General features: G+C 38.5%; 1 protein-coding gene across 1 annotated transcript; it reads right to left on the bottom strand.

Annotated features, from left to right (window-relative positions):
* Positions 1 to 15,089: 15,089 nt before the first annotated feature.
* chst3a (carbohydrate (chondroitin 6) sulfotransferase 3a) lies at positions 15,090 to 17,037 on the bottom strand. Its single transcript, XM_072676959.1, has 2 exons — positions 16,943 to 17,037; positions 15,090 to 16,284 (listed from the first exon to the last, which is right to left on the bottom strand). The coding sequence occupies exons 1-2, from the start codon at positions 17,020 to 17,022 to the stop codon at positions 15,090 to 15,092; spliced, it is 1,275 nt and encodes a 424-aa protein (XP_072533060.1). The 5' UTR covers positions 17,023 to 17,037.
* Between the last annotated feature and the right edge of the window lie 254 nt (positions 17,038 to 17,291).

The following is a 17,291-nucleotide window of genomic DNA, read 5'->3' on the forward strand; positions in this document are numbered from 1 at the left end:
TTCAAATCACAAATATATTTATTTAAATAAATCTATTTTTTTCTATTTTCATGTCAATCTGACACTAGATATTAATGTTGGGTAAAAACATTAATATAAACAGATTTAAAATTTAAACAATTAAAATGCTCCAAAATAATTTAGATTTACATTTTTCTTTAAATTTAAATCTCTTTACACTCACTTCCATTGAACATTTAAGAAGTTTTTTTTCTTTAATTTTAGAGATACTGGAGATACAAGGCTTCAGTGGGACAATGACTATTCAGTAGAATTCTTAAAAACACTGTTATACACTGTAAAAACAAATAATGTTTGCATTATTGCTTCAAATTTAGCTTCCTTTTGTTTTTTTAACATTTAAAACCAACTCATATAAACATGTAAATTAAAGAACGCAGTCATAGAGTGCTATGTGTTCTTAGTTCAATGTTCGTAATGACATACACATTATGGAAATATCTGTATTACACCCAGGTTGCTCCATCGACTGCAATAATGCCTTAAGCAAACAGCTAGCCTCAGCGATCTACAGGATGTGACATTAACCATGTCCAAAAACATTGCATTGAACTTCAGCCTGGAGTACTAATCAGTAGTGTTAGTGTGGTGTGTAGAGGGGATGGTGAATAAGTAGGCTGTGTGTGGAGTGTGAATTGGGTGGCGGGGGGTGTTAGACTGGTGGTGATATAGAAAGGCTCAGGGTCGGACAGGCTGGAGCCTTACTGCACAGTCTTCTGCTGCCCCTTAGGGGTCTGGAGAGGAGTACCAGTCCCAAAGCACACTCGCCCACCCTGTCCCATTCGAACTGCCTGAACCAAAGCCTTCCACTGACAGTTGCTCTAATACAAAGGGGCAAAAACCAATAACTTTCAAAGATTCAAATATAGAATGCTCAGTTTTTTTGTAAACTAAAACTGCATTTAGAATTACACTGGATTTCAGTTACCTGCGCCATACCCGTCACTGGCACGTCTGCACACTTATCAAGATTTCATCAGTAGAGGCCACAAGGCACACCCTAGAAAAGAGTGGTTCAGCAAAGCAAATTTTATAAGTGCAAATATGAGCTAATTACAGTGAGTCTGTTCTGTAGTCATTTATAATTTCTCTCTTTTCTCTGCTAAGATGATCAATTATCATTAAAATTTGCTTCTATCTGAAAATAGTCAAGATGTTAACTTCTATTAGTTGATAGAAGATGATACCTCATACCCTTACTGTACTAAACTAGATTCTTTTGTCTTAAAAAAAAAAAGAATTGTCATGCTTTATTCTTAGATTGTTACTTAAATAAAAATGAGATATATGTATATCATGGTATCAGTAAATGTCAGTCTTCAGCAAATCTTCAAAATAGCAACTTAACAAGATAAAATAAGCATAACTTTATATATATTCATAATTATATATGAATATATAATTACATATATTCACAAGTATATCATGGCTATAATAATTTATTATATATATATTTATTTTTATCTTAAAGTTCCATTAAAAGCCACTCTAAAACACGCAATGCATGCACTTGTCTTACATTATCATACTTTACTCTTAGTTTTATATTTTTAACAGTAAATTGAAGTATAAGTGTGTACATCAGTATGTCTTTGACGTCACAAACCTTGAATCTCCAAAATGCCAACTTTACAGGAGAAGAAAAACAATATATGTGTTTAACCTATTTTCAGAAGAAGCAATATAGAATATAATGTTTTATATTCCAGTTCATTTTTAAACGTTTCAATTGGTTTATTTTTAGGATATTTTGACACAATGTTACCACAAACTTTATCAGTGTGTAATAAGTTGTGAATCTAAATTTGATGCTCTTTGTGAGAATCTTGCAGATAACTTAAAATAAAAGTTCTGGATATAGAATTCTGTGAGAACGTTTTCTGCCAGGGCTTCTGCAGAGGCTCTGTGCACTTAACCTCTCGTCTGTCTCTAAAAGGCATCCACTTTCGTCTTGTTACTTGTAAAATACGCTCCCTTTTATTCCTCTCTCATCCGAGCCCCACTAATACCTGTCAGCTAGACACAAAGGAAGGAAGTAGGATATTGAGTTGCTGTGTGCTGTGTTTATTTGCTATGTCAGAGACTGAGAGATTACACTGTTTATAAGCAGCGAAGCTGGAATCTGGTTAGGTGTCTCCTCAGGGCTAAAGCACAGGTAAGGTAGCAGGGATGCTCTGTTGACACTGGCATTAAGAATGAAAGTTCAAACTGGCCACTATTCACTGAGAGTGCTGCCATCAATCATGCAGTGAAAAGAGGACGCCTACATTCAAGGTGCGAGTCTGCTCGTGGGTGTGGTAAACGTGGAAAGGCTATCCTCTTCACAGAAGAGCTGCAGTGCAGTGTATGACATTTGTTTCCATAACATGTGCCCTGAAAGTTTTCATGAGCTCTGAGTGGATCTGGTTACCTAAATACATGTAAAATATACTGAAGGCAAATTAAAATTAAAAATCTAGTTTAGGTGTGGGGATGTAAATAGTGTGTAAGTTTTTTTATGAATTATTTTTGTTGAGAATTAGGCCTTCTACTTTCTGACTTTATTATATTTTAATGTGCTGTTAATTTAATTTATTTTTTTTGTTCTATCATGTATAAAAAAATGGAAAGTACAAATAAATGAAGTAAAAATATTATAACATAATAATTAGTAATAGTCATATAAAATAATTATATGTCACACTTTACCCCCAAAAAAACAAACTAACAAACAAACAAGCAAATCAAATAAATGTATGTATGGTAAACACTTATTATTGCAAGTGCACAAAAACCTGGCAACTTTACAGAATGAAAAAAACTTTGTAACTTTGAACGGAAGTCCATGTAAAAGATTCCCAAGTCATTTTGGAGCATTTCTATTGGCCCTCCATGAAATTTTGACACAATGTAAAGAACAGTTGCCCAAAATGCAAAACTTGACGTACAAGGTTTTTGCATGACAGTGACAATGCATGTATGTATTTGTTTATATTACATTTGTTTGGTTCCTGCTGTATCTATGGCAGCAGTGTCATCAGTTCAGCAACTGTGAGACAGTAGGCAGGCCTGCTGTCAGTGAACTGTGATTGATCGCCATAGAATAAATATCTGTTGCTGACATTGTAAAAATTGATCCTGAAGATATTCACTTGAGAGACAGAGCAACTTGCAAACACCTCTGACTCCTAAACGAAACCACAGATGCAGTGAAGACACCACATTTCTGCATACGTCAGATGCAAACTTGGAAAGAATCTGATTCTATTTTTATAGAGACAGAGTCAAGAGGGGGCTTCGTTTGGGTTGGCCTTCTGTATAACCCCAGGCACTATAAACAGTGGAAGTGCTGAAGTATTTGGCCTCTCTCTCTGGGGCTAGTCTAAGCAGAGTCTCCACTGTCTCACTGATGGGAATAGATGGGGGTCTTTTGCTTACGGTAGTTACTGGATATGAGAACAAATACAAATTTGTGTGTGTTTGTGTGAGAAGAAGATAGCAGAAGGTCAGAAAACCTGCTTGTTTTGAAAGAGAAATTCTGTAGGTCTAATGTTTTTCTGTCTGTTAGGTCTGTTGTATTTTTGTAAGAGAGTGGAAATCATTTAAAACGGGCGAACCCTTGTGAAAGTGACCAGCATGGCGTCCTGAGAAGGAAAGAATTAGAAGTCTTTATTTCGCTACTAGGAGTTTTCCTCTGTAACCCTGCCAGTGTATTTCCCCTCCTTAATTAAAGCAGTCACAAGTTTCACTGAGCTGGATATCAAAGTCTGCGACACTGGCAAATGGACTTGGCGGGCTATGCTTTCGAACGTGTCACGAAACTTTCTGATTTGCTCAGTGGCATTCACTGTGCCAGGGATCAAATGGAATTAAGCTTCTAATATTGCCATTATCAATCCCCCAGGAGTGCTAATCACTATATGTCAATGTACAAACTAATTAGGTAGGGATTTGGCCTTGAAAACAAGTCTGCTCAAGAGCTGCCAGCAGCATGTTGAAGGGGAGGATGGCACAATACACTCCGTCAACACTAACAACACTACAACAATATTCCACAGCCAGCATGTGACAAGGAAGCATAAAAAAAGATGGTGAACTGGTAAACCGGTGTGCTAGTTTCAAAAATCTACCTACTACTGATGCTTGAGATATTGGGGTATTTTACAGTATTGTGCACTGTTAAACATGTAGATGTTACAGAGGGTCAGAAAAACAAGACATTTTTGTAAAAGAAACATGGTAAAGAATGTTTACATCCAGTAAAGGTTCTCTAAGCCTCTAAAAGGTTATTTATGAACCTGTTGCAGCACCTTTATTTAAGGGTGTGGCATCAGATTGTTAATTTTGCAATAATAAAGATTTTCTGGGTTTAAAGAATTGCACCAAAGAGAATCATCAATATTATTGTAATTCATAATTCATTGTTATGTAAGAAAAAAAACATATAAAATATTATATATTTAATGTTTTATGTAACATGAACAGTGCTTTCAAACCAATAAGTATCACCCAGAAAATGGCTGCAGTTAATTAAGTGGAATTTTTGTGTTTGAGCAACATACCTATGTCCGAACGTTTGTGGACACCTCTTCTAATGAATGCATTCAGTTACTTTATGTTGTAATTCAGTGCTATTCTTACCAGGCTAATAGACGTACTCTTCGAGTGGCAAGGGTGGGATTCCCTCTCACATTCACACGGAACAAAAAAAAACAACAACAAAAAAGGACACTGTTATGGTATCTTTTACAGAGGTCATGAATATTGCAGGAGTAAAACAAATAATAGAGAAATGACTAATCATAGTTCAGGCAACCTGAGACGGCACTCCCCAGTTGAGTGACTGACAGGTCAGCGTACATAGGCAGCTTAGGGATAGTATGACACTTTGGCCATTTACAAATAAAATGTGTATTATTTATGGATGCGAGTGTTGACCTCGCAGGGCGAGCAACTGAGAAAGTCCACTGTTGCATTCTGAGCTTGGAAAAATGTGGTGTCTTCACATGCTTAATTGATATCCACTCAGCACGTTTCTCCGCATCATTCTGCCGTGCTTTATGACACTGTTTGCTCAAAAGCCCTCTTTGTCCACTTCAGTACGAACATATTGCAAAATGACACATGGTATATTGAGCCAGACTGCTTGAGAGAGCTGCTGCGCCTACACCTCTTAGGTGGTACCATTACAGTTGCAGTGGACTGGAACGTTTTTCAGACAGCCTGTAAATGTACTACTAAGATCTCAAATACAATCAGCTTTGCCCATTGATGGATCAGACTCACAGGTGCATACCCCTATAACACAGTTTCAGTATTTTTGGTGGGTGCCTAAACACATTTTTGAGAGCAGGAAGGCCTTCACAGAATCAGTAGATCATTTTTTCAAGGTGGCTTAATAAATATTGAATAGCTTAACAGGATATTATAAGTCTGAACTGTGGTAATGTGATGTTGACATCCTTTTACACAGCCAGAACTGATACTGGCTGCTTGATGATGTATGTCAGTTCTAATCCAGTTAACTGACACTCTTCTTTAACTACTCTTCTTTCTTACAACTCTTAATTTTTAACACAATTACCATCAAACATTCATTGCTGTCCTCTGTGCTCCAGCGCTAGTTCTTACCTTGACAAAATGACAATGGATTATAGCAGCAAGTTTTTACTTATTTATTTATTTTGAACGGCATGAACATATACATGTTTGTCTGAACTGTGCTCGAGATGTGTCGCATCAAACAGGTCTCTCCAGTGCTTCCGAGTGCAGAGTATGGCAGCTGCTGGTATGCAGCACAATGGGGGGAGCAGGCTCGTGTAAGCGATAGGGTTTTATACTCTCTGAGAGCTGTACGACATGTAGCCACACACAGATGTACAGCCTCTCACATTACAGCATAGTCCAGTGTGAAGGATCTGCAGCACAGGGAACAGGTATATGATGGACAGCTCGTCGCTTCTGTGTAGGACCATAATGGACTGGACATGCCATTTTCCTGCCACACTGCCAGGCCTCCCCCTTTGAAAGGCAACAGCTGTGGATGTAGCTGTCAATTTCAGTCTGTTCAGGAATATTAGGAGAGGCAGTTGAATGCAGTTATTTTTTTAACCACAGAAATTAGTGCTGGTCAGTACATTGTTTATACCAGTGTTTTTGTACATTACAGACAGGTATTCTGCATTATATTTAGTGGGTTATGATTGGCTCCAAGACCTTGTACCGGTGGTTCTTAGTTCTGATGCTGGAGTATTACTGCCCTGCTTTTTTGCAATTATTTGCATCAAGTGTATCAGGACTGAGGTGAAGGGTTGTGATACTTTAAGCACATGTATGTAATTTATTATAGAATATGTTTTTGTTTTTTTTTACATATATTTCTTTGGCTTTTGTGTCTCTATGAGATCTTCGGTATTCCATCTCTCCATGGAAATCATCTTTCTTGAGGTCATTGTGATTGAGACAAAGACTTATTGTGCCAATATCTAAACTATCCTACTAGACATGCTGGAGCTGCCTGTAACTGGAGGAAAAATGAGTTTATGGAGTTATTCAGGAACTTTCGAGACCTTGCACCTGACTGAAAGTGACAGCTATAGACATTGTTAGAATGAACATAAGGGACCCATGACTGTATGTATTAATAGATGTATGTCATGACTAATGCCTTAAGCAGTTTAAATGTCATATTATATCAGATTTATGTATTATACATATAAATTGTTCGAATGTTTTTTTTAGCTTAAGTTAGTTAGACTTTCTGTTTCAGGTTGTGTATTTATGCAATTGCATTGATCCTTTTTCTCTATTTTATTCATTTTCCTAATTGTTTGTGTTCCTCTGATACTTAAAAGCACATTTCTATCAAATGTATTTAGTGTATTTAATAGATTTCAAAAATTGTTTTCTTAAGTCTTACCAAACTCAAGTATCAGAATTACAAACATCAGATACTGTACCAATGCTGTTCCTTGGTCATGTATAGTCATAAAGTTGTTACACCACACATTTATAAGCTTTCTAGAACAATGTAATTTTAATAAATCACATTTTTGTCTGTACCTATTGTAGTACATATAATCCATATAAAGACTGTGCTGTATATTTATGTTTATGTTCTTTGCTATGAACATGAGCACATTGTTTGCAGTGTGGGGTCTTCCTTTGTGTTATTGTATGAAAGAAAACAAAAACACAGTTTACTCAAAATGAGCTATGTCGGCTTCTAATATGAGGATATCATGATAAATACAGAAATTATTTTGATTTTCTAATTTGATCAGAATCACCCATCACTAAAATAACCTGTTTATATTGTATTTCTATGGTATAAACATCAGAATGTAATGTTAGTAGTATTCTGAGAGCTAAGACACTTGAACTCAAATAATTTAAAAATGATCTAGTTACAATATTGTCAGTATGTAATATACCTGCAGTATTTTTATTATGAATACATAAATGCAAATACACATGTTTCCAATATGTATATTAGAACCTTTATGATGTTCAGTGTGTTAAAAATGCTTTCTGAACACAAAGACTGTTCACAAAAACAATATCTCCATGAGGGGAGGCCTTAATGCTGCCCCAGCTTGTGCGCTGGCCTGATTTGAGGCATGGTTGACCTCTCAGGGCTTGGTTTTGTTATCTATGTTTGAAATATTCATAAGAGTCTTCCCCGCGTACGTCCTGTAGTGGGCGGGATAGGAGGTGGAGCGTGGCGGCTTGGGTACAGCGCTGAGGTCTGATGTGAGTGGACGGCCTTCAGCACTCACACGGCCTGGGCTGTTTTCACTCGGCATATAATTGGCCGCTTCCCCTCCAAAAATTCTCATCCCACCCCAGCCCGTCTCCACCTTGTCCAGCCAACCACCTTTTAACACAGTCAGCCATTTAAAGAAATGCCTTCAAATCACCAAAGCCAGAAATTATCTGGAAAGAGGCCTTAAAACATCTGTGTTTGCACTGGTTCCTCGTTCTGGGTTGGAAACACAGGCTGATTTGTATCTGTAGATTTTGCTTGTTTGTGTTCATTATAACAAAGGACGAGGTCACTGAGACACACTCAGGGAGACAGACTTTTTTTTCCCTTGTAAACAGTTCAAAGCAGCAGTGCAAGTAATTTATGTATCAGTGACTTCAAATGTGAGGGGAAATGTTTGACAAAAGGCTGCTTTTGGCTGACTCATAGGCACACTCCCCTACCGGCTCCATGCTCTCTGCCACATGAGCTGCAGATAGAGGCAAGGGACCATTTCCTTTGATACTGTGTCACTCTTCAGAGATCACACATCTGTAATTGCTAGTTCTGGCCATGTCAGTCATTAAAGAAAGGGAATATAACTCTTTCAACAAAAGGAATCATGAAAAGGTGTCCAAAGCAATCAAGTTGTCATTATATTATTGCATTATCACATCTGACCTTATTTTATATTATTTTTAATATAATTGTATTGGGTATAGCTTGTTTACACTATTCAGTATGCATTGAGCAGTGGTTAGTAAGAGTTAGTGTGGTCTGCATGTTGAGGACAGGCTGGGAGGGCAGGTCAGCCCTGCCTGTCAGCCATTAACTGCGGATTAGTGCTGGACCCCACACCCTTTGAAGAGGGGATTCTTCTTACATCCGCTCAGGAAATGGTCATGCTAGTGCAAACACTCACACAAAGGTCTTCAAGCCTACTGTATAAAGCACAGAAATTGGGTGAACAACTTCTTAAACAAAGCTTGTGTAACTGAATTATGCTCATGCAGAAAGCTTATGTAAATGACAAATGGCCTTTCTGTAAAGGTTGTATCTTCACTATCACTCAGAAACCTCCAAAATCTCCAAAATGGCCATTTTACAGAGGGCAAAAACCTTTTTCACTTTTAATGGAAAACACTGAACATTTTAAAATCATTTTTAAAAACATTTTTAAAGTCATTTCAGAGAATATCTATTGGTCCATTTATCATGAAATTGTGACAGTGTAAAGAACAACCGAAAGATGTTAAAACGTTAAAATGGCAGCATGTTTTTGCATGATCGTGAAAATATGCAGGTATGTTAAAACAGTGAGTGAAAGGGATAAAATCAAATCCTTCTTACTTTTCTTTTTAATGAGGTTGTTTGGAGGTAAAGTCCAGAAACACCACCACTGCCCTCTGCTGGTAGAGTTAGTGAATTTACTTTCTAGTTATTCTTTTTAAGTTTTGTATTAGAACAAATGCTAAATGTAATAATTAATGATGTAATTAGAAGCCTGTACAATACACAATAGAAAAACCTTAAAGTACCTTTAAAAAAACACAAAAGAAAACTTAATAAAAGGAAAAAAAGCACTTAAATAAACTGAAACACTAAATAACCCATAAAAACCTCTTAGTCTTAATCTCTTAGTAGTAATTTACATTTCTTAAACTCTAGTTCTCTCTCTTTGGAATCACTTTGTTAAAAAATAAAGTCAGGAATCAGAAGTGGGATCATGAAATTAACCACAAAAAGAAACTGTCACTGTCAATGACTAGTAAGTGTAATAAGTGAGCAGTACATAAAAATATATAATTTATGCTTGAAGAAGTATATCAAACGTTTAAAGCTTTCTTTGTCTCTTTCCTTTTCACCTCTCCTCTCTTAGGATCTCTGTTATGTGGAAATCAGGATACCAGGTAGTATTTGGGTGGATGGGTCATTCTCAGCACTGCAGTGACACTGACATGGTGGGAGTGGTGTTAGTGTGTGTGTTGCACAGGTATAAGTGGATCTAGCGTCTAGAGATTTTAAACACCTCTGTGTCACTGGAATAAGAATAGTCCACCAACAAGAAAAATCCAGCCAACAGCGGCCTGTGAGCACTGATGAAAAAACAGTGAATGGCCAATACAAACTGTGCAGCAACAGATGAACATCTGTCTCTGACTTTACATCTACGAGGTGGAGCAACTAGGTAGGAGTGTCTAATAGACAGTGAGTGGACACAGTGTTTAAAGTATGTCTGATCCATTTCAACACACACTTACTAGCACACCACACAGTGCAGTGCTGAGAATGACCCACCACCCAAATAATACCTGCTCTGTGGTGGTCCTGTGGGTTCCCGACCATTGAAAAACAGGCTGAAAGGAGGCTAACAACGTAAGCAGAGAAACTGATGGACTACAGTGTGTAATTACAGAACTATAAAGTGCTCCTATATGGAGAGTGGAGCTGATATCATGGACAATACGTGTAAAACAAGGAGGTGGTATTAATGTAAGGGCTGATCGGTATATATAAATTCATAAATTACCAGATTTCTTTGTCCGACAGTGTGTGCTGTGGTGGTGTGTGAAGTAGTGACTAATCTGCAGTACTTTCATTTCATTGTCATTTTCATTTCACATTTGGTTGGATGTTAAAATAAAAACATTCAACATTCAAATGTATGAAACTGCTTGGCAAGAATAAATGAGAAAACCTAGCATTTGAAAAGTGTTCATTGTACTTTAAAGGTAAAATGCAGATGAAAATGTGACCATGTAAGGAGTAAGAGTTACACTAGTAGTTGTCTAATGTTCAATTTCCTGTGCATACTTGATGGGTAACAAGGTTTCCTTCTACAGGCATCAGAGGTCAGCAGAGGAAATCTGGACTGAATTCCCCTACTCCCACCCCTAGTCCCCTTTATCTCTCCCTTACTGCTCTCTATCCCAGTGGAGAGCTCAGTTGGAGTACTGAAGTAAAACATTAATGCTTTCAGCTCTAAGCAAAATATGAGCCTAGTGCCAAAAATGTGTGTGTGTGTGTGTGTGTGTGTGTATATATAATATATAATAATTATATATATATATATATATATAATTTGAAAAATCTGAACTATTAATGCACACTATATGTTTTTTATGACACTGTCATTAATTAATAATCCACTTATAAATGTTAGATGGGTTAAGTATGCAGTAATGTCTTCTTCATAGACTGGTGGTGTGAGCAGTAGTTTTGGGGGGAGGTGTTTAGAGGTGAATAGGCACATTTGTGTGCTCTGAAGGCTGGAGGCAGTGAGGCAGTGGAGAGAAAGACAGTGTATGAAAGAACCGTTCAGCAGCAGTGTGAGCCTCAGTGTGGTCAGAGCAGTCCAGAGTGGGTGCGGCACATCCTGCAAGCGCAGGACACACACATGAGGAGCCTTGTTTCATGCTGCCCTGGCCTGCTTGCACAACGCAGCCTTATGAGAGCCTGCAGTGAAGCACAGCCAGTAGTACAGGCAGTAGTGAATGAGTTAAAGAAAACGAGTGTGGAAAAGAAAACAAGACTGCTGTAGACGGTTGACTTCTCTGGACTCTCCATCTCCACTTGCATCTCCATGTTAATGCGTGACAAACACAGTGGGTAGTACTGAATGAATAATCTTCCATTGCCTTATGGGGAGTATGTTTCTAGCTATAATTCATGGACCTAACATCTATACTACATGTTTAAATGTTTGTGGACACCCTTTTTAATGAATGCATTCAGCTACTTTAAGTTGCACCCATTGTTGACACAGTGATACAAATGCACACACACAGCTTATCTAATCCCTGTAAAGAAGTATTGCCAGCAGAACAGGACTCTCTGGAGCAGATAAACATGGTACCTACTGGTACCATGCCAATTTGTATAATGACAGGCATGGGCTAGAGGTCTATAAAGTCCCCATCATTGAGCTGTGGAGCAGTGGAACTGTGTTCTCTGGAATGATGGTGCTCCATCTAATGCTTTTGAGAAAAGTTGGAAGTTGAGGATGAAGTGGGGTGGTGATCATTCAACATTCTGAAGTCTAGTATAAAGCCTTCTCTAGACAGTAGAGACAGTTACTCCATCAAAAGCAGAATAAAGTCTTTATTAATACCCTTGAATTTGGAAGAAACAATGAATGAGCAGGTGTCCCAACACTGTTGTCCATAGTATGGCATATAGCATATATAGAGTCAACATCTTTTACATATAGTCAAATCTTTTGGCACCCATGGCCAAAAAGGCAGTAAACACAGCCTCTGTAGTGAACAAAACAATATTTTCTGCAGATCATAAAGCACATTTACGCTGTCTTCCCTACCCTCAATGGAGCCTGTACAAAAGTTTGGAAACCCCAGTGTTGCAAAAGCTGAGAATTTTGCTCAGAAGGTCTCAGACCTTGACCAAAAAAAAGAAAAAAAAAAAACAGGTCTAAGAAATGTCAGCAGTTGTAGAATCACATTTCCATATGTTATGAATTCTCTGACACTCATCATACATGGGTTCCTCTAAGAAACTGTCTAAAGATCTGAAAGCAAAAACAGTTGATGGTCACAGGGCAGGTGAAGGTTGTAAGAAGATAGCCAACTGCTTTCAGCTTGCGGTTTCTACAGTTTAGAATGTTATTAAGAAAATACAGTTCTGGGGAACTGTGGAGATCTAAAAAAAAAAATCTAGAAGACCAAAAATCTAGAAGACCAAGAAAACTGCATGTATGCTGGTAAGAGAGGCAGATCATACCCCCCTTATGACTGCCATGCACCTGCTTGAACGTTTAGCTTTTAGTCAAGAGCACAGTTCCATTGTAAAGCATTGTTTGCACCAACATAACCTTCAAGAAAGGATCAAGATAGAAACTTTAACTGTGAGAGCATGACAAGGGTCAATGTTTAAAATATGCAACTGAACATGTAGAGAAGCCAGACTGATGTTGAAGTCAGAATAGAACTCTTTGGCCACAATCAAAAACTACATTTGAAGAAAAAGTAACCGCATTTATTGAAAAGAACCATGGATGTAGAACTATCCCGCTTTGGGCTTGTGTTGCTGCCAGCTGCATTGTTAGTGCAACACAGGTGGAGGAAAGAATGGATTTCAAAAAGTACCAGCAAATCCTGGAAGAAATGTCAAGGCTGAAGTTGAAATCCACCATGGATAATCTAAAAGAAACTGACATGATGTGCATACAAGATAATCCAAGAACTTCTCAGGTGGGATATGTTTATGTTATCAAACTAAACTAATAGACAGAGTAACCATGCATTAGAATTTACTGAAAATACTGTTTCATGTTTGATTAGCAGATTGAACAGAGGCTGGTTACTACTTCTAAAAACACACACACAAAGAAGTGTGTAATTTGGCCAAGAGTGCCTTAATCATGCTCAGAAAACATGTATAACATGTTTCTGTTTTGTTTGAAAAATGTACAGCTGGATTAAATGCAATGTAACCCTACACAAATCCACCAATGCCACCACTGACATGTGAAGGGAAAAGCTGAGTATCGTCATCTGCAGTGACATTGGTCCAGGAGTGGTTACATTAGGCAGCAAGCAAACAGTCAGTTTTTGAAGATGGTGTGTTAAAAGCAGGAAAATGTTCAAGTGTAAGAACTTGGCCAAATTGTGATGGCTAGACGACTTGTATCATGTGGGGTGTTCCCGGTACGCTGTGCTCAGTACCTACCAAAAGTGGTTCAGAAAGGAAACTGGAGATGCTCTTGGGCACCTAATGCTCATTGATGCAGTCCTGCAGGACTTTTTCTTAATAATCTGCTGCTAATATATTGGTGCCAGATACCACAGGATGCATTCAGGGTTCTTGTGGAGTCCATGCCTTTAATGGCCATATCTGTTGTGGTGGAACAAGGGGGACCTACTCAATTTGATATTAATGTTATGTCTAATCAGTGTATATTTGCAAAGCATAAATGAATATCTGAATATAAACAGTATACACCAAGTTTCATTTATACATCATAAATTGTATTGGCTTGAATATAGAATTTGTGTTGGTATGAGGGTGAATCTGAGAACATAAATACCTTTAAATCATTGTAGATGTTTCCAAGATCGGATTGGATGCTGAAAACTGATTTTACATTTGAAATGCTAGCTGGAACATTTTCCACATCGAAATAGAAACCCACAGAATTTGGATCACAACTCATAGAACCTTTGGGGTGCTTATATGGTTAATTATCTTTGCCTGTTTAACAGGGCTTTTATTGGTGGAAAACCTTTTGTAGATGGTTTTATATAGCACCAAATTTCTGTACTAAATAAACTTTTTTGACAAAGTCCTCCCTATGGTCTTCTTCGTTTTACCATTTCACCTAGTCACTGTCTGATACACTGTAGCATCTTAACTTATAAATATACATAACTGTCACACTCTTTCTGCTGTTTTTTCTCCAGCAGAATCCAAGAACACATCTCCATTTGTTACCAGAATCTTTGTTTTTATTTATTGTCATTAGTCTTTGACACAATTGTACACAACCCCTTTCTGCTGCAAAACCCACAGCTTTTTCGTTTCTTGGGACAAAATGAAAAGACCCCTTTTAATATTATTTATGTCAGTTGCCTGTTTAAATAACCCCCCAATTCTTGACAGTTCTTGTTATTATATCGTACATAATATACAGAAACCTCTAAAAGCATGACAGACATTAGAGTCCATTACTTTTCCTGTGCAGAGGTCTGTTTCATTCTTTGGCATCTTTGGAAAATAATGCCTCTATTGTGTTCACTGAACACTGACCACTTTCAGAGTCTCTCGTGTTTCTACAAATGCTTCCTTTCCCAGAGGAACACATGTTGAGATCATACACAGTAATAAAAAATGCTGTTTTAAAAACTGTAACATCTGAAATGAAACTTAGTTATACAATAATAATAACAACTTGCCCATGGCAACAATACAGAGTTCAGTAAAACAAAATATTAAAGTACAAAAAAAAAAACATTGGCTAAAAACAGTTCACAGTTTGAAGCAGAAAGTGTGCAATGTAAAGACTAACACTAAGAACTTGCACAAGTTCTTAGACACACACATTTGCACACACACACACACACACACACACACACTACAACAACTGGAATCCCTTGTAAAATAAAAGCAGCAAATACAATGAATTAATAATTCATTATCTAAATTAGCCAAACCCAGCTGAAAGCACTTTGTCTGATTAATCACAAAACCAACATCACAAAATAAGGGCTGAAGGCACCACAGTAACATCTGTGTTCCAGTGTGCTACATATCTATCTGTAATAACGTCAGGCTTGGATTTAGACTTTAAACAAGATGCCAAATAACAAAACAAACAAACAAAATATGTCAGCTATGATAAATGAAATAGTTTTTCTTCAAGCAAGCTAACAGACTTATTAACCAGTGTCTGTTCACTGTCAACAAATTTATACCCAAACAGTTCCATAGTTGGTCCACAGACTTCTTGCACAACCTGTGCTAATTTGAAGGGTATACTGAAGCGCCACTTTTCCACCTGTTCAGACGAGTTCTTCTGTGTAGAGTACACCCCACTGGCAACCTCTGAAGCATGTGTGTTTTTAAGAATCCACTCTCTTGCTTGTGATGTGAAGGGAATTCCAGTAAACCTGTACATTTCAGCTGCTTTCTGCATGGGGTACCTGGCAATATCCTCATAGCGCACTAGCATGTAACGGTTCTCCAGCCAGTCTGGCCGGCTCAGGCCCAGCTCAGCAGACATGCGGATTTGCTGGCAGTTACCTTGCAGTCGCTTTACCTCTTCATCTTCTATAGGTACCTCTCCATTCACTGCCCAGCTCTTCCAGGTTTGATACTTATTGGAGAAGGCCACCATTCTAGAGGCCAAAATGGCACGGGGGTCTCTTACCAACTGTATGACTTTGATATCAAGTCTTGGATCCTCAACTAGTAAGCGAAGGGTCTCCAGCTGCCGTACCCTTACTGTTTTGATAGCTCTGAATTCCTTTCCCTGGCAGGCCTCAGATGCTAAGGTCAGGTTGAGGGGTCCGCAGCGTCGTGTCTTGCAGCGGTATCTCTCAAATACATTCTTTACTACTGGTGAGCAAACTTGCTCCTCACACAGAGCCATGCTGGACTCTCTGCGGAACAATGCTGGGGTCACATGTTCCTGAGGAGTTGGGCTGATGAAGCGCTCCAGCAAGGAGAAGTCACACAAGAAGAGGCTCAGCAGCACATCCCTGTAGGCCAAAGATGAAATCGTGGCATTGGGGATATCCATGTCTTGCGACAGCATCCTCTCAACATGCCACAGCGGTTCAAAGAGGTAGAACATGTTGGAGCCCAACTGATTGAAGAATTCACCTACGAAGGAGGATCCAGTGCGTGTGGCGGCCAATAAGAGGATGTGCTTCTGACTGCCCTCATCAGCTTCTAAGAGCTGGGTGGCATTGTCGTCACCTATTTCACCATCGTACTCCATGACCACAGGTGCATTGGAGCCATTGTAGAAGGATGGAGGCTCTTGTGTCTGTGCTGTCTGTTTGAGTGTGAGCTTGTCAGAGACCCTGTATGAGACAGAAATAGAAATAAAGGACCAGTTCTGCATTTTTCAGCTCGATCTGTCTATATCTGCAGCATCTATCTGTATAGCACTGTCATTTACTAAAGATACTCTTTTCAACACATCACTCTAAGGGGCTCAGAGTGATCCAGTGGACGCTGCAACTATGATTCGATGATCGCTGGTTTGAATCCTGGGTCTTGCAAAGAGAGCACAATTGTCCTTGCTCTCTTGGGGTGAGTTGAGGCAGAATCTCCCCATATCACTCTGAAGGTGATGTTGTTTAGCACAAGCATTTGTAAGCTGATGTATCAGAGCTGGGGAGCCACACTTTTCTCAGCGTGCACTGCTGCATTAGCAGCAGTTCAAAAAGAGGCAGTGGCTGCCCTTATTCTCCTAGTGTTGGGGGCTTTGCTAGTGATAAGGGGAGTTTACATGAACAGGGATTGGGTAATTGGCCTTACAAATTGGGTTTAGAAAAAACAGAAAATACATTGACGGGAAGTACGTTTGTAAAAGAAGCAATGCGTCAGTTGCTGAATCCAGAGAATAAATCTACACACAATAATACTGCTGTTACACTTAAAAAATACAGTTAAAATCAAGGCTGTTCTTATCAGTCAGTCATCAAAGTAATACAACTAAACACATAAAAAACTCACCTTGATATGATCTTGTTTTCCTTTTCAATGATGACAAGTGCCACAATGCAGATGATAAGGATAGCATATTTATTCCTCATTCTTCAACTGGGTTCTGTTCAAGACAAGGGACTGGAAATTCCTCCAGAGCCTTTAAGAACAGCTGTTCACTGTTGCCAGACAGACGGAAGCTGACTCGAACAGCATTCGGGTTCACCCCAGGTCAGGACATGACACAGAGCTGACCTGCATTAGGGAAAAGTAATTAGCTGTTAAAATGTCCATGGCATCATTTTTACTTATTCATTTTTACTGCAGTTTCAGTTGGTAAAGAACACACAGAGAACATGCATGAAGTCAGCTGGCCAGC

The sequence above is a fragment of the Salminus brasiliensis genome, chromosome 4 (genome assembly GCF_030463535.1).
Source record: "Salminus brasiliensis chromosome 4, fSalBra1.hap2, whole genome shotgun sequence".
Taxonomy (NCBI): domain Eukaryota; kingdom Metazoa; phylum Chordata; class Actinopteri; order Characiformes; family Bryconidae; genus Salminus; species Salminus brasiliensis.

Coding starts and splice junctions, on each gene's coding strand:
- chst3a (XM_072676959.1), bottom strand. CDS start 17,022: ATGAGGAATAAATATGCTATCCTTATCATCTGCATTGTGGCACTTGTC. Junction 16,285..16,942: donor GAAAACAAGATCATATCAAG/GTGAGTTTTTTA, acceptor TGTCTCATACAG/GGTCTCTGACAAGCTCACAC.